This window comes from Heterodontus francisci, chromosome 38 (genome assembly GCF_036365525.1).
Source record: "Heterodontus francisci isolate sHetFra1 chromosome 38, sHetFra1.hap1, whole genome shotgun sequence".
NCBI lineage: Eukaryota > Metazoa > Chordata > Chondrichthyes > Heterodontiformes > Heterodontidae > Heterodontus > Heterodontus francisci.
Window position 1 is genome coordinate 7146210 of NC_090408.1, and position 18320 is coordinate 7164529.

Here is an 18320-nt window from a genome sequence, read left to right on the forward strand (position 1 = left end):
TTAAAGGGAGAACACAGTTGTATGATGCTTTATGTCTTAGATGGCCCAAAGCACTTCCCATAGCATAAATGTTAAATATGACGACTTATGTAGGTAATGCAGCAACCATTTCTGCACATAGCAAGATCCCATGAATAAATGAATTACCAGTGAATTTTTTTTTTAATTTGTTTTGGCTGAGGGAGGAATGTTGGCCAAGTACCCAGTTCTTCAAATAGGGTTTTGGATCTTTAGTTCCTCTGAACATGCAGATTGGACCTGGCTTTAGCATCTCTTCTGAAAGTGCGGAACTCCCTCAGTAAGGCACTGAAACGTCAGCCTAGATCATGGGCTTAAATCCTAGAGCGAGGTTCGAATCCACAAAACATCTGACCTGGATGCTTCCATTTAATTAAAGCTGGCACTGGACAGGGTTTCTGTCTAGACAGATACAGAATGCAAGTTAAAGCAATTTTCTAAAACATTGTATGAACAAGTTGGTTTGGTGGCAGTCTATAGTGAGCTCTACTCCTGCACTAAAGTCACGTGGGCTATGTTTTTGGAATATGGTTGCAACACTAGAAACTCAGTGTAAGTCAATCAAAAAACTATAAAATTTTCACTTTTACCATGCTCGAAACTATTTGAAATTCAAACTGACATGCACACAGCAGAGATATTGCATTTGATATTGCTCAAGTACAGATCAGTTTTAAATAGAACAAACTGTCATGTCACACTATACAAATCGTCAGTGAGTATACTTTTCAAAACATTATGCAAAGTGTGGGATTACTTGATTCCCGAAGAGGAATCTAGAAGTGATTCATTACTTCAATGGCTTACACTGCCACCTAGTGAGTTGTAAAAGCATCAAAAAACAGACAATTAAAAGTTAAAGTCAAGATGCACTGCATAGAGTGATCAGTGCTAGATGATGTGACAAACTGCAGAAAATCATAGTAAACTGAATGGAAAAAACAGCAAGTCACATTTGAGAGGGTCACAGAGCTAGGCCTAATTAAAGAGCGCTACTAACAGGAGCAAGGTATGCAGACTAAAGGAGCATAACCATTTGTTACGTAGGAGAGAACACGAAGGTGACATTTTCTATTACGAGTTGGCTATCACTAAAATATACCACCCGCATTATTCATAGCTTGGTGTCCACATTTGGGACAAACGTGTGCAAGAAACAAGAGAAGCACTTTACCTCAAAGTTTAAAAAAAAATATCAAATAAACGAAGACCTCATCCTGAAGTATTTCTTCAAGAAGGAGGGATAAAACACAAGATAATACCTTCTACCATATAGGGTGAAGATAGAGAGGTCGAGGCCTGGGTGGGGAGGTGGAGTGGAAGCGACAGGGTGGAGGTGGAGTGGAAGTGTCCAAGGGGGCTAAAGTACGTGTTGGGGTGGGGGAATAGACAAGTATCCAAGAATGGCAGGGGGGGGGGGGAGAAAAGAGAGGGGCAGAGAAGGGGGGCTGGGTACAAGGACAAAGATTGGGACAGTGCTCTACCCTCTAAAATTCCATTGCTGTTGTCTTCTACACCTCACCCAACCACTGCACTATAATAATCCCTTGTGGTTCTCTACTTGCCATCACTTTACACTCTCTCAAACTCTGCTCCAGAAGGTGGCCATGCTAAAGATCACAACAGTGTTCCAGACTGCAGACTAACCGTAAGCAACAACGAAGGAGTTCAGGTAAAATGTGCATGATCATGTGGCTATGATTAATGTGGGGAAGAAGTTAAATAGTCTGGTTGGAGTTAAATAAGAACAGGTAGACAGCTCATCAACTGGAAGCTGTGCTGAGCAGATAAAAGTAGATGACATTAGGAGTTGAACAGTTAATAATATTGTAATAATAGTTAATATTAATCAACCCAATATTAACCGGGAATGGAAACACAGCAAAAGAATACAAACTGGTAACCAGAGTGCAAGGCGGGAGCTTGACATAATGCATCATTGGGAGAAACTCTCATCTAAACTTGGTTCTTGTGAGGGTGGAATCAACAATTTAGCAATAATGAAACATCTGGATTGGAGGTGACCTGGCAATCAGCACTAGCAAGGACCAATACAGGAAGATAGGTTTTCAGAAAATCCGATGTTATTGGAATGAGGGATCCACTGCTTAGAGGGAGAAAGGAGCGGAACAAAAATCAAAAACATTTAAAACTACAGAATATTAAATATACAAGATAGATATATAAACCAGACACAAATAAGTGAGTGCCAAACAAGCAGTCTCCCAAACAGGTGAGCAAACAAACTTAAAAATAACTAATTTTGAAAGAATCCAAGAAAATGTTAAAACAGATTTAAAAAGGCATCAATGTGCATAAAGAGAATGAGGGAGAAATCGAACAAAGGGTGTTATGCAGAATGAAATAGTAAAAAAGACTGGTTAAGGATAGAGTTAGGGGCAAATTTCCCTGGTTTGTTAATGGCACAAACTGGGCAGACAGGGGAGAGGCATATATCTTGACAAATACATGAATAGGACGGGAATAGAGGGATACGGACCCCGAAAGTGCAGAAGGGTTTAGTTTAGACAGGCATCAAGATCGGCGCAGACATGCTGTACTGTTCTTTGTTCTTTATCTCCACCGAAAATATGGGTAACAGCATTACAACAGGATGCAAATAACGTTTTCCTTAGCCAAGTTGGCTACAAGGCACGTATTTGTTCCTGACGCCCAGCATTGCTATAGACCACAGAGAGATGTGTTAAAATTAAAGAGAATACGTTGTACAAGTTGAAACAGAAAATTGTAAAATTTGGAATCATAGAACCATAGAATAATACAACGCAAAAGGAGGACATGTGGACTATTGAGTCTGCGGGGATAAAAGTTTTTCCCTCTTTAACCGGCACCTTCAGCAACACTAGATCGTGGCAAAGGATTGTGCAAGTTTCCCTCCTCATCTAAGGCAGGTGCAAGAGTAGCATCATAAATGGCCGCTTCACCAGCAACCACACCTGTAAAAAATCCTGACCTGGGTAAGGCTGGAGCTAAGTCCAATCCCTATTGCGACCAACAAGAAAACCGAAGTTTAAAAAGATACATGGTGGAATTTTTGATTTCATGAAGAATTTAGAATTGCTTAAAGTTGTTATTATATAGAAGTGCTCCCTGGGGGAAAAAAATTATTGGTTCACTATCCAATTAGTACAGCACAACAAATGCATTTTAAAATCAGTGAGCAGGCAGTACTTTGAATTAAAAACACTGTAGAGTAAAAAATCCTCTGGAAAATGGCATAATTCCTTCAGCTTTGAAGACAACCAGGAACAAAATTTGTTGGAGAAGTACCTTTATAACAATAATGTTAGTGCAGTTGCAGGAGTGGGAAGTCCAACTTGGCATAACTACTCAATTCTTTGAAGGCATTACAAATAAAATAGATCATGGAAGTTTCTATCACACAATTTATTAGGACTCAGGAAAAGTCCCAATAGAAAATAAAGTAATGAAACTAATACCCATCAAGCAAATCAGAGACAAGGGACATAGAAAACATAGTACTTAGTGCCAGAATGAGAGGGGTGCTGAGTGTAGTATCACAGGGGTCAGTACTTAGTCTGTTGTAGTTTCTTATTTACACAGGATCTACAGCAACAAAACAGGCCATTTGGCCCAACTGGCATAATCTGGTGTTTAAACATGAACCTTCTCCCACTCTGCCCCCATATTCTCTTCTCCATCGTGTATGCTTCAACCTCCCCTTAAATGTGTCAATGCTATCTGCTTCAACCACTCCAAGTGTCAGTCAGTACACCTTCTCACAACTCTGTGCAAATAAATTTTTCCTAAATGCTTTATTTGATGAGTTAGTGCCTACTTTATATTGAAGCCCCCTTGTTCTACACTCACTGACATGTGGAAATAGTTTCTCCACATCCATCCTAAAGAACCCCCTCATAACTTTAAAGTCCTCTATCAGATCTTCTCTTGGTCTTCTCTTTTCACTGAAAAAGGGCCCCACCCTACTCAATCTTTCAGGATAGTTGCATCCGAAGCAAATCTAATGTACATGCTAAGCTTGTGGTTTCCTGGAAATAAACAAGCTAGGCCTAGCTCCTACCATATCTGATGGGTGCCTAATTAAGAATGTCCATTAATACTTTTAACTCAGTTTCCCACTCCTTTAATGGACTTCTCTGCAGTCACTACATTCAATACCTGGAAGAAAACACACCTTTAGCTTTCTCATTTAATTAGTTTATGGATGTATTGCAATAGATATCTTGTAAATGCTAAATTCAAAAATTGCAATCTCAAAACAAGCATTGCTGTTACCAAGTAACATCTTCAAATCATGCAGAATTTGAAATATGGTCAGCACTACGTACAGTTCCTTTATCCTGAATAAATGTACTTCAGTTGCTACCATGGTCTCATGGTAAATAATCTGGATACAAAATACAAAGACTGGACTATTCAGACATGATTTTTCACCTCCTGATACAGTTACAGTTCAAACTTAAATGGCCAATTAATTATCTAGTTAATAACCAATACAGAATTTTCAATTTCTTTACTTCCATACCTCTCAACATGTCTTCACTGGTACCATCACTTTAATCTACAATTTCTAGATGACCGGACTGTACCCAACCAACAAGTAGATGGTTACAAAAAGATAATTTTTGCTAATTAAAGACACCAGCAATTCCAAATAAATTATCAAGAGTGTAGATTTGAGGCACTGCCTTCACTTACCTCCGTGCTCTAAAAATACTCGAACACATCTTTCTTTGCCTCTAGCTGCAGAGAAATGGAGCAGTGTCCATCCATTAGCATCTCGACCATTAGGAGAATAGCCTTGCTCCAGCATCTTGCGCACTGTATGAACATCACCAGCTGCAACAGCATTTTGGATTTGCAGTTCCTGCTGCAGTTCTGGGTTTCTTCTACAGTGATGATGGAACATGCTAGTGAGTCACGTTGTCACAATAGATGCATGAGGTCAATGTTCTACACCTTCATCAAACTTCAACAAGAATTCACAAATTAGTTAGACGTAATGGCAATCTCCAAACCATTTTATAAAAATTAAACCCTCTAATAGAATTCGTAATTGAAAAAGACCGGGTGGTAGGTTCAGCAAATCCATCAATAAATAGAATGAGGGAATCTGTTAGAGGGTCTGTTTAACAATAACAGGCTTTATTTGCACTATGAATTTCCAACAACAGACATTGTAAAACTAAAGGGCCTCCTCATGCCATTCCCCTCTTTTTAAAAAAAAAAGTCTATTCGTCTATCACAAGTTTGATACTAAACAGACTAAAGCATTCCCAATGTCCACTGCAGGAAAATAGTTCAAATTTTCTAAGGATCTTAAACTTCAAGCACAGTTTGCACGCATCCCCCTTCCCCTCAAAGATATCAAAATTGAAGGCAGCCCATCAGTGCCTCTCTTCTAAATGAGGCTCCACATTTACAGCCTGGGTAATTGTAAATTAACAGAATGAACATGTGTAACATAAAATTTAAAGCGGGAATTACCAATCTAAATAAACATAAAGATGTGATTAACAAATTCAACAAGACAATCGTTCACATAGGACATCTTATGTCTTTCTTCCTGCCATTTAGCTGTAAAATGTACTCTATGTGTAGCATGTTGTGCTGTGTACCACACAGCACATTAGTAGGTCAAAGAAAAATCAATTTAGACCTAATGACACCAACATAGTTTTGATGCAAATTTCAGTTACTACCTATTAAAATTCATATTCTTCTTGAGCTAACCAATTACCTCAGAATTCAAGAGACTAATAAAGGATTAGATTAATCAAACTTTTCTGGATTAATTATGTATACTATATTTTTTGTCAGGTAATGACAACCACATCAGAAACCCCCAAGATTATTTCAAATGGCTGAACCAAAAGATGAGTCGAGTCTTAAGTTCACTAGTGAACTTGACCGAACTGATGACCCAGCTCATAACAAATTTCTAGTCCAGATCTGCAGATTGGTTATATTGCAGCTGCTTCACACAGGGAGTAGCACCGACATTCAAATTGAGAGTTCTAAAATGATAGACCACCACCTTATAGGGTCTGGTTTCATTGGCTGGATTTTATTTGGTCAGTGGCCAAGCAATGGCATTTGCCAGACCTTGAAGAAAGCTGTCCACAAAAATCTAGCAATCTCTGTGGCGCACTTTTCCCCCTTCCCAACAACAGTTTAATTCTGATGCCAAGTCATGGGGATGGGTTGGCGTACAGCAGCAGTGATGACAGCAAGCAGGTAAGCAGCCAATCACATTGATGTATTCACACACTGCAGATCAGGATGTTAAAAGCATTCACTAGCCTTTATCTTGGATTTAAAATTTCAGATAGTGAAATAAATATGATTGGGTTAACATAGAAGCTAAAACAAAGATAAACAAACTTTCTTTTAAAAAATTAATTGAGTTTTTTTTGCAGTGAACAAATTTGACATTCTACAAATATAAAATTAGCTTCACAGGGTCAATGAGGGTGTTTAACAGTGATGTTAGTATGCTGTTTAAGATCTAATTACAGCTCATTCAACAAGGTGTAACTGTGTCAAGAGGTTTTAGCGAGACCAACAGAATGAAGGGGAAAGTTCTTGTCAATTTAATTGTTTGCAGTCTGGGAATAGAATCACTGAGCGCAATTTCTGGATTTCTGTGCTTGTGTGGAGTACAGAAGTTGCTGTCAGTTTCAGTGGGTTAATGACAGTGCATGCTGACAGTTTCATTACCACCCCAAAATCTGGGCCATTATTTAAATGACATGCCACCTGCACTAAGTGTAGGAGTAAAGCACAATAGGTAGAGAAAGCCCTATCTTGCACACCTGTAAAAAAAAAGTTTGCTATGCACATTGTCCCCTACTTGGATATCCTATCAGGTGCCAGGACCTACACATAGAAACATAGAAAATAGGAGCAGGAGTAGGCCACTTGGCCCTTCGAGCCTGCTCCGCCATTCATTATGATCAGGGCTGATCATCCAACTCAGTAACCTGTTCCCGCTTTCTCCCAATACCCTTTGATCCCTTTGGACCCAAGAGCCAGACTGCTGGGATTCTAACGAGCAAACATCACTTATGCCCCTGGAAACATGCAAGAGGCCAGCCAGCACCTGCGGACAGAACATAGAGAATGTTTTGGGCTTGTACCACGCATCAAAAATAAAAGAGATGAAATAGTACAATAATTAGACTAGAAAAGGGGAGTAGGGAGGAAAAAAGAAAGCAAAAAGCATGAATGGAGTGAATTAAAAAGTGATTGAAGCAAGTAGCATGCAGTCCAGCTCCACAGAGTACTTCAGAGAAGTAAGAACAGTACAGCACAGGAACAGGCCATTCGGCCCTCCAAGCCTGCGCTGATCTTGATGCCTGTCTAAACTAAAACCTTCTGCACTTCCGGGGTCCATATCCCTCTATTCCCATCCTATTCATGTATTTGTCAAGATGCCTCTGAAATTTCGCTATCGTACCTGTTTCCACCACCTCCCCCGACAGCAAGTTCCAGGCACTCACCACCCTCTGTGTAAAGAACTTGCCTCGCACATCCCCTCTAAACTTTGCCCCTCACACCTTAAACAATGTCCCCTAGTAATTGACTCTTCCACTCTGGCAAAAAGCTTCTGACTATCCACTCTGTCCATGCCGCTCATAACTTTGTAAACCTCTATCATGTCGCCCCTCCACCTCCGTCGTTCCAGTGAAAACAATCCGATTTTATCTAACCTCTCCTCATAGGTAATACCCTCCAGACCAGGCAACATCCTGGTAAACCTCTTCTGCACCCTCTACAAAGTCTCCACATCCTTCTGGTAATGTGGCGACCAGAATTGTACACAATATTCCAAGTGTGGTCTAACTAAGGTTCTGTGCAGCTGCAGCATAACTTGCCAATTTTTATACTCTATGCCCCGACCGATGAAGGCAAACATGCTTATGCCTTCTTGGCTACCTTATCCACCTGCGTTGCCACTTTCAGTGATCTGTGGGCCTGTAGGCCCAGATCTCTCTGCCTGTCAGTACTCTTAAGGGTTCTGCCATTTACTGTATACTTCCCACCTGTATTAGACCTTCCAAAATGCATTACCTCACATTTGTCTGGATTAAACTCCATCTGCCATTTCTCCGCCCAAGTCTCCAACCGACCTATATCCTGCTGTATCCTCTGACAATCCTCATCACTATCCGCAACTCCACCAACCTTTGTGTCGTCCGCAAACTTACTAATCAGACCAGCTACATTTTCCTCCAAATCATTTATATATAGTACAAACAGCAAAGGTCCCAGCACTGATCCCTGCGGAACACCACTAGTCACATCCCTCCATTCAGAAAATCACCCTTCCAATGCTACACTCGGTCTTCTATGACCGAGCCAGTTCTGTATCCATCTTGCCAGCTCACCTCTGATCCCGTGTGACTTCACCTTTTGTACCAGTCTGCCATGAGGGACCTTGTCAAAGGCTTTACTGAAGTCCATGTAGACAACATCCACTGCCCTTCCTTCATCAACCATCTTCATCACTTCCTCAAAAAACTCAATCAAGTTAGTGAGACACGACCTTCCCTTCACAAAACCATGCTGCCTCTCGCTAATAAGTTCATTTGTTTCCAAATGGGAGTAAATCCTGTCCCGAAGAATCCTCTCTAATAATTTCCCTACCACTGACGTAAGGCTCACCAGCCTGTAATTTCCTGGATTATCCTTGCTACCCTTCTGAAACAAAGGAACAAAATTGACTATTCTCCAGTCCTCTGGGACCTCACCTGTAACCAATGAGGATACAAAGATTTCTGTCAAGGCCCCTGCAATTTCCTCCCTTGCCTCTCTCAGTATTCTGAGGCAGATCCCATCAGGCCCTGGGGACTTATCTACCATAATGTTTTTCAAGACGCCCAACACGTCCTCCTTTTTGATATCGACATGACCCAGACTATCTACACACCCTCCCCTTGACTCATCATCCACCAAGTCCTTCTCTTTGGTGAATACTGATGCAAAGTACTCATTTAGTACCTCGCCCATTTCCTCTGGCTCCACACATAGATTCCCTCCTATGTCCTTGAGAGGGCCAACCCTTTCCCTAGCTACCCTCTTGCTCTTTATATACATATAAAAAGTCTAGGGAATTTGGTGAGTGAGGGAATTCAACCCAGTGAGGGTTCTGGTCTTTTACAAAACAAGGAGCAGTCTGAGCGAGGGAGCAGGAGACAGCGAGACTCAGTAAGTGTTTCTAGATAACAGTCTAGAATGTATAGACATGGCAGGGAACCATAGTCCCATGTAATGCACATCCTGCGCCATATGGGAAATGCTGGATGCTTCTCATGGCCTGGACAGCATCTGCAGGAGGAGGTGCTGCCAGTTAGAGTAACTCAAGTTCCGGGTTTTAGAGTTTGAGCGGTGGCTGGAGTCAGTCTGGAGTATCCGCGAGGCTGAGAGCTTCAAGATAGCATATTTCTGGAGATGGTCACCCTGCAGCTTTAACAAGTGCAGAGAGGGAAAGGGTGCCCAGCAGAAGGGCAATGAGGACCACGGCAGGGATTGCACAAGTGCATCTCACTCTCCAACCAGTTTTCAGTTGTGACTATTGGTGAGAGTGATGGTTCCTCTGGGGATTGCAGGCACAGCCAAGTCCACCACACCATGGATGGCTCAGCTGCACAGGGCGGGAGGAAGAAGAGTAGAAGAGCAATAGTGGTAGGGGATTCGATAGTGAGGGGAACAGACAGGCACTTCTGCAGCCGCAATTGTGATGCCAGAGTGGTATGTTGCCTCCTGGTGCCAGGGTCAAGGATGTCACTGAGTGGCTGCAGATCATTCTGAAGGGGGAGGGTGAACAGCCAGAGCTTTGGTCTACATCAGCACCAATGACATAGGCAGAAAAAGGGATGCGGTCCCGAGGGCAGAGTTTAGGGAGCTTGGAGAGAGATTGACAAGCAGGACTTCAAAGGGTAGTAATCTCCGGATTACCCTCCAGTGCCTCATGCTCATGAGTACAGAAATAGGAAGATAGAGCTGATGAATATATGGTTGGAGAGATGGTGCAGGAAGGAGGGCTTTAGCTTCCTGAGACATTGGGAGGGCTTCTGGAAGAGGTGGGACCTGTACAAGCCGGATGGGTTGCACTTCAACAGGGCCAGGACCAATATCCTCACAGGGGGTTTTGCTAGTGCTGTTGGGGAGGGTTTAAACTAACTTGGCAGAGGGAATGGGAACCTGAGAGTAGATTCGGAAGGGAAAGAAGAGAAGTTGGAATGGAAGGCAGAAAATTAGTAAGCATGTTCGGAAGCCAGAAGAAACAACAGTTATAAAATAGACAAGGAAGTTTGGCAGTGTTAAATTGTATCTATTTCAATGCAGAAAGTCTAGGGAGTAAGGTAGATGAGCTGAGAGCACAGATTAACATGTGGGAGTGTGATAGTACAACCATTACTGAGACATGGCTGAAAGAGGGGCAGGAATGGCAGCTCCACGTTCCTGCTTAGTGTTTTCAGACAAGATAGAGAGGGGGATTAAAAAAAAAAGAGGTATCACAATATTGTTTAAAGAAAAAATATAGCTGTGTTCAGAGCAAGTATATTCCCTGGAAAAGAAAATGGGTGGAACTAACAAATCCAGAGCCCCATGGATGTCAAGGAGCTTGAAGGAAAGGATAAAGAAATAAAGGGAAGCTTATGACAGATACCCAGGGCTCAATACTGCAGAAAACTTAGGAGTATAACAAGCGTAGGGTTGAAACTAAAAAGGAAATTAGGAAAGCAAAGAGATGGCATGAGAAAATATTGGCAAGTAAAATCAAAGACAACCCAAAGATGTTTTATAAATGCATAAAGAGCAAGAGGATAATTCAAGAAAAGAGTAGGATCTATTAGAACCATAAGGGTAATGTGTGTGTGGAGGCGGAGGGCGTTGGTATGATTCTTAACGAATATGCTGCAATCTTTTGTGAAAACAGATGCAATCAGGGAGTAGGAGTGTGAAATATTAAATGAAATTAACAGTGAGAGAGGGGGAAAGTATTGAAAGTGGATAAATCCCCAGGCCCAGACAAAATGTATCCTGGGCTGTTAAGGAAAGTAAAAGAAGCAATAGTGGAGGCTCTGACCATCATTTTAAAATCCTCTCTGGCCACAGGTGAGGTGCCAGAGGACTGGAGGACAGCTAATGTCATATTATTGTTTAAGAAGGGAAAAAGGGATAGATTGAGTAATGACAGGCCAGTCGGCCTAACCTCAGTGGTTGGAAAATTATGGAAAAATTCTGAGCAACAAGATATCCGGATTAATCAACAGTCAGCATGGATCTGTTAAGGGAAGCTTGTGTCTAACATGATTGATTTTTTTTTGAGGTGGTAACGAGGGTTGATGAGGGTAATGCATTTGATGTAGTCTACACGGATTTTAGCAAGGTTTTTGATAAGGTCCCACATGGCAGACTGGTTACAAAGGTAAAACCCGATGGGATCCAAGACAAAGTCACAAGCTGGATCCAAAATGGACTCAAAGGCAGGAAGCAAAGGGCAATGGTCGATGGGCGTTTTTGTAACTGGAAGGCTGTTTCCAGTGGGGTTCTGCAGGGCTTAGTAATAGGTCCCTTGCTTTTGTGGTACATATCAATGATTTGGACTTGAACGTAGGGAGCATGATTAAGAAGTTTGCAGACGATGCAAAAATTGGCCATGTGGTTGATAATGAAGAAGAAAGCTGTAAATGCAGGAAGGTCTCAACAGATTAGTCAGGTGGGTGGAACAGTGCAAATGGAGTTCAATCTGGAGAAGTATGAGGTAATGCATTTCGGGAAGGCGAACAAGGCAACAGAATACAGAATAAATGGGAGGATACTGAGAAGTGTAGAGGTACAGAGGGACCTTGGAGTGCATGCCCACAGATCCCTGAAGCTGGCTGGACAGGTATAAGTTGGTCAAGAAGGCATACAGGATACTTGCCTTTATTAGCTAAGGCATAGAATACGAGAGCTGGGAGGTTATGTTGGAACTGTATGAAACACTAGTTAGCCACAGCTGGAGTACTACTCAAGTTCTGTACTACTAAACGACTAATTGTAGTTATGAGGAAAGATTGGATAGGCTAGGGTTGTTTTCCTTGGAATAGAAGAGGCTGAGCGGAGATCTAATTGAAGTGTATAAAATTCTGAGGGGTCTAGGTAGAGTGGATAGGAAGGCCCTATTCCCCTTGGTTGAGGGGTACATAATCAGGGGGCAGAGAATGAGGTAAGAGGTCGGTGGTTTAGAGGGGATTTGAGGAGAGATTTTAATTTACCCAGAGGGTGGTGGGAGTCTGAAACTCACTGCCTGAAAGGGTGGTAGAGGCAGAAACCCTTACAACATTTAAAAAGTACTTGGATATGCACCTGAAGTGCCGTAGACTACAAGGCTCAAGAGCTGGACAGCCACTTGTTAACCAGTGTGGACATGATGGGCTGAATGGCCTCCTGCCTTGTTGTAAATTTCAATGAATTTCTGAGACACCGACAAACCAAATCCCATACCACCAGCAATGCCTGCAAGAAAAATGGCCTCAAGTCTGAAATTACTGACGTCAATAGTCAGAAGAGGGGGCAGAGAGCTCAGTAAAAAATACACTGTTTTTGAAGTAAAAAGAAGAAATACTGGAAATACTCAGCAGGTCTGGCAGCATCTGTGGAGAGAAGCAGAGTTAACGTTTCAGGTCAGTGACCCTTTTTCAGAACAAATATTAGACATGTAAGAGGTTTTAAGCAAGCAAAGTGGTTGGGGGGTGGGGGTGCGGGGGGGAGAGCAAGATATAACGAGAGACAGTATTGATAGGACAAGGTCACAGAGAATAACTGACCAGAAGGTCATGGAACAGTATGTTAATGGTAATTTTGCTTTTATTTTATTGTTTCTGAAGCTTTTGTTAAGTCTTGTTGGAACAGTTTGAGAGGCTGAGGTCAGAGTGAGCATGGGAGGAGTAGTCTGGGGTCACACCTGTGAACAAAGTGGTCACCTAATCTGCATCTCATCTCCACAAAGTAGGGGGGGGACTGTACCATAAGCAGTGAATAAAGTAAACCAAATTCAGGGAAAAGCACACAAATTGCTATCTCACATAGCAGAGTTTTGGAGTCTGGATAATGCTGTGGAGGGAGTGAATGGATAGGGGTAGAGATCTCTGCCAGAGCAGCTTTGATACGTCTGTACCTCTCCGTTGATCTGTTCTACCTCCTTTTTGGAACAGGTAACATATTGTACTTTGCCATCAACTTTTGTTCAAATCTCAAATTCATTTGAACTTCAAAGCTGGGAGTAGTTTCCGCTCAGTTGCGCTGACTGCTGAATTTTTTTTTCAGTGCAATTCACCTGAAATGTTTAAACCAGCACAAAAAGATCACAGAATTTTAAGTGCAAATTATGTTCAGCACTATTTGAGTTTCTGTAATCTTTTGTGCTAGTTAAAAAAATATTGTGGTTAGAAGGAGGCCCTGCTGACAAAACTGTCCGCACCCCCAAGATGAATTAATCACCATTGGGAGTTTCCACTAATTGAGCTTATTTACAAACCATGGAGGTGACTCTAAAAATCAAACTGGTTCTTTTGCACTTGAGGGCACTAAAAGTGCATTTTTAATGTAATTTTTCTCATTTGCTCAGAAACTGACTACTGTACCCCAACATAACTAGCAAATGGTAATGATATGCACACATTCTTTGTTCCTTTTATGCTTGTTTCCAGTATTTGATTGAGGATGATCAATTACATCATCCAGCAATCATTCCACTGGCACTTCCACTCTTTATGCACATTTATTTTCCAATCCCCCTTTTTGGATTTTATTAACACACTTGCCCATCCCTTATTTTCCAGTTGTTTCAGTGGTGGCTCAGTTGTTTACACTCTCACCTGAGTCACATGGTTCGGGGTTCAAGTCCCACTCCAGGGTTTGAGCACAAAAATAAGGGCTGACACTCCAGTGCAGTACTGAGGGAGCGCTGCACTGAAGGAGCTGCCGTCTTTTGTTTTTAGTTTTTTTTTTAGAGATACAGCACTGAAACAGGCCCTTCGGCCCACCGAGTCTGTGCCGACCATTAACCACCCATTTATACTAATCCTGCACTAATCCCATATTCCTCCCATATCCCCACCTGTCCCTATATTTCCCTACCACCTACCTATACTAGGGGCAATTTATAATGGACAATTTACCTGCCAACCTGCAAGTCTTTTGGTTTGTGGGAGGAAACCGGAGCACCCGGAGAAAACCCACGCAGACACAGGGAGAACTTGAAAACTCCACACAGGCAGTACCCAGAATTGAACGCGGGTCGCTGGAGCTGTGAGGCTGCAGTGCTAACTACTGCGCCACTGTGCATGAGATGAGATGTGGATGAGACATTAAACCAAGGCCCTATTTGCTTGCTCGGGTGGATGTAAAATATCCTGTTTCAAAGAACAGCAAGGGAGTTATCCCTGGTGTCTTGACCAATATTTATTCCTCAATCAACATTACAAAAACAGATCTGGTCATCATCACATTGATGTTTGTGGGGCTTGCAGTGCACATACTGATGACACCATTTCCTGCATTACAACAGTGACTACACTTGAAAAAGTACTTCATTGGCTGTAAAGCACTTTGAGACGCTCAGTGGTCATGAAAGGCACTATATAAATGCAAGCATTTCTTTTTTCTTTCTCGGTTCACTTCTGAAGAATGGTACAAGCCTGAGGCATCGACTTTCTATTCTCTCCACATATGCTGACTGACCTGCTTTGTGTTTCAAGCCTCTTCTGTTACTTCAAATTTCCAGCATGTCGCCTTTTGTTTACACTGCTGCAGGGCCTTGTGGAGTCTGGAGGAGGCATCATTTGAGAAATAAAGACCCATCACAGCAATTATCATTCTTCTTCATTAAACAGCTTTCATGCACTGTTGGAGAATACCAAAGTGGTACACTTTAGGAGGGGAGGTGTCTGAAGAGGAACCATACCAGCAGTAGTTAAATCTAACATAAGTGTTTCCTCAGTTGATACAATAGGTTCATGCCAGCTTTTGTTATAGGCTTCAAGTACTGTGTAATATATAACAGGCCATCCACGATTGCTGGTGGGCAATCACCAACTACCGAAACATGCATGGAAGTTTCCATGTGGTAGTCAGAAGTCCTCAGCAAAGCCCAATTATGAATGATGGATACAGAGGTCAACAAATCTTAACTTGTAGTATTTGATTTGCCCTCAATAATGCACCACATATGGTTCAAGTTATCTTTATGAATATAATGTGGCATACAACGGTCATATTTTGGCAACAAAATGTATGCATTAACTGTGCCCCAGCAGCAACCATGAATGGAATATCATATTTTGCACAGTATTCATAGCCTTGGACAGAAGCTGGCATCAACATTTGGTCCTAACTGAGGAAGCACTTATTTTGTTTAAGGGCAAGCAATAAATTACATGGGTCAGAGTTAGCAACTGTATCAGCTCAACAAGAGCCCAGTTGGGTAGGTTCAACACAGAGTAAATTGCAGTTGTGTGTCCTGGCCTCCTTCTGCACTTGCAATGCCTACTAGCAACATCAGACAACTTTGACACATAGCTCCGCCTCAGGATCTACATTGACATTGTGTGGAAAATCTTAAATGTAAAATATTTGCAAGATCTAAGGAATCAGATCATAGGCAAAGCTACAAGATAACAACCTCAACAAACGGTACTAAATATAATCAAAGACCTACAAATTTAACAAACTCACTGACAAATGCATACCAATTTTTCTCTACGCATGGGGCTTCCGCTTGAAATGAGCAGCAATTACCTAGGTGAGGAAGTTTAATGTTAGAGCTGAAAGCATATGGCATCAAAAAAAGGGTGTATTTAACCTGATATCACTAAAAGCAACCATGAAACTGTTGAATTGGGTCATAAAAACCCAAATGCTTTAACCAATCCTCTTTAGGTGAAAGAAACCGGTCATCTTTAGCTGTTCTGATTTCTGTGACTCCACTCCCACATGAAGGGGGTTCATGCTTTACTATTTTTTTTTAAAAAGAGTATTCATTCACAGCATGGGAGCATTGCTAGCAATGACAGCATTTATTGCTCATTCTTAATTGCCCTCAAGAAGGTGGCAGTGAGCTGCTTCCTTGAACTGCTGCAGTTTGTGTGGTGAAAGTATTCAGAGACAGAGTTCAGGATTTTGATCCAATAAAAGAAAAGCAATATATTTACAAGTCAGCATGGTTAGCGACTTAGAAGGAAACTTGGAGGTGGTTGTGGTATTCCCATACGGTTGCTGCTCTTGTCCTTCGCTGGTTTGGGAGGTGCTGTTGAAAAAATCTTGGCAAGTTGCTGCAGCACATCTTGTAGATGGTACACACTGCTGCCACAGTACACTAGTGGTAGAGGGAGTGCATGTTTAAGGTGGTGGATAGGAACACAGGAACAGGAGTAGGCGATTCAGCCCTTCGAGCCTGCTCCGCCATTCTAGATCATGGCTGATCGTCTACCTCAAAACTTTATTCCCGCACTACCCCCCTATCCCTTGATGTCATTAACAGCTAGAAACCTATTGATCTCTGTCTTGAACTTACTCAGTGACTGAGCTTCCACCACCCTCTGGAGCAGAGAATTCCAAAGATTCACCACCCTCTGAGTGAAGAAGTTCCTCCTCATCTCAGTCCTAAATGGCTTGCCCTTTATTCTGAGATTGTGTCCCCCGGTTCTAGACTCCACAGCCAGGGGAAACATCCTTTCTGCATCTACCCTGTCTATCCCGATGGAATGCCGATCAAGCAGGTTTCTTTGTCTTCGATGGTGTTGAGTTTCTTGAGTGTTGTTGGATCTGTATTCATCCAGGCTTGTGCCTCATAGACGGTTGAAAGAAGTTCAGAAGTCAGAAGGTGAGCCACTTGCCGATAATACTTAGCCTCTAACCTGCTCTTGTAGCCATAGTATTTATGTGGCTGGCCCAGTTAAGTTCCTGGTTAATGGTGACCCTCCCCCCGCCCTGCATCCTGTTATATTCTTATTGTACATTGTTGAATCGCTTTGGAGCAACTGAATGATTTGCGAGGCCATTTGAGAGGGAAGTTAAGAGTCAACCACATTGCTGTGGGTCTGGAAAAAGACATTAAAATGTATGGATGTCTGATTTCTTTTCTATAAATAAAGGATCAATCAGATGGGCTTTTATGACAATTTGGTAGTTTCATGGTCACCATTACTGATACTAGCTTTTTATTCCAGATTTACTTAATTAATTTAAATTCCCCAGCTAGCATGGTGGCATTTGAACTGATATCTCTGGATGAGGCCTCTGAATTACTAGTCCAGTGACACAACCACTATGCCGACTGCCCTCTGAAGTGGCCCAGCAAGGCTGTTTCTTCAAATCTCTAAAATGCAGCAGTTTAAGAAAGAAATCTTAAGGTCAACCAGGGCTGGGTAATAAATGGCCATTAATGCCCAAATTCCAAGAATGATTATTAGGAAAAAACAGGCAATACAGCAAGAAAAACTTGGAATTTTTATAGCGCCTTTCACAATCACAGAACATCCCAAATGTACGCCACATTTCAGCCAAAGAAATATTTGAAATTGTAGTCAACTGCAAGGTCCCAGAAATGGCAATGACCAGATAATCTGTTTTTGTGATGTTAATTGAGAGATAAATATTGTCTATGACACAGGGGATAACTCCACTGCTCTTCTTCAACATCGTATCATGGGATCTTTTATGCCCATCTGAGAGGGCAGACAGACCCTCAGTTTAACATCTCATCCAAAAGACAGCACTCCATCACTTGTGCTCAAGCCCGGGAGTGGGAATTGAAACCACAACCTTGACTCAAAGGCAACCGTGCTACCAACTGAATCATAGCTGATGCAAGTAAACCTATATGCAACCACAGCCGTTTAAAGCTTCCCAACCAGAGGAAAATGTCTTTCGTTATTTACTACCTAAAGAATTTGTAATTTTAAAACCTCTATTAAATCTGTTAGCCTTCTCTGCTTCAATGGAATTCGTCCTAATATTGCATGTCTCGCCTCATAACTAATTTCTCTGGCATCATCTTAGCTTAAGTTGTCTGTGGCTTTAATGTTAAAGGACTTTGGACAGGAAAGGGAGGCTGGAGTTGGGATGGTAGTTTGCAAGGACAGTGGGATCAATGGGTGTTTTTTTTTTTTTGAGAAGAGGGGCAATGACTGCAGATTTTAAGGAGAGAGGGACAGCACCTGAGGAGAGAGAACTGTTAATAGTTGCTAACATGGGGATCAGGAGGGGAAGCTGGGCAGTCAGCAGCTTAGTGTGAATAGGATTAA

At 42.0% G+C, this 18320-nt stretch overlaps 1 protein-coding gene across 8 annotated transcripts in view; it reads right to left on the reverse strand.

Annotated features, from left to right (window-relative positions):
• asb7 (ankyrin repeat and SOCS box containing 7) overlaps positions 1–18320 on the reverse strand; it is an 87865-nt gene that overhangs the window by 37212 nt on the left and 32333 nt on the right. For 4 of the 8 annotated variants that reach the window (XM_068017677.1, XM_068017684.1, XM_068017685.1 and 1 more), the window contains exon 2: positions 4720–4990. In XM_068017677.1, the coding sequence (XP_067873778.1) occupies positions 4720–4930 (211 nt within the window). In that variant the 5' untranslated portion in view covers positions 4931–4990. Of the gene's footprint in view, positions 1–147; positions 421–4719; positions 4991–14757; positions 14920–18320 lie in introns of those variants that run through there. The other 4 variants (XM_068017679.1, XM_068017680.1, XM_068017681.1 and 1 more) reach the window with 4 other exon arrangements.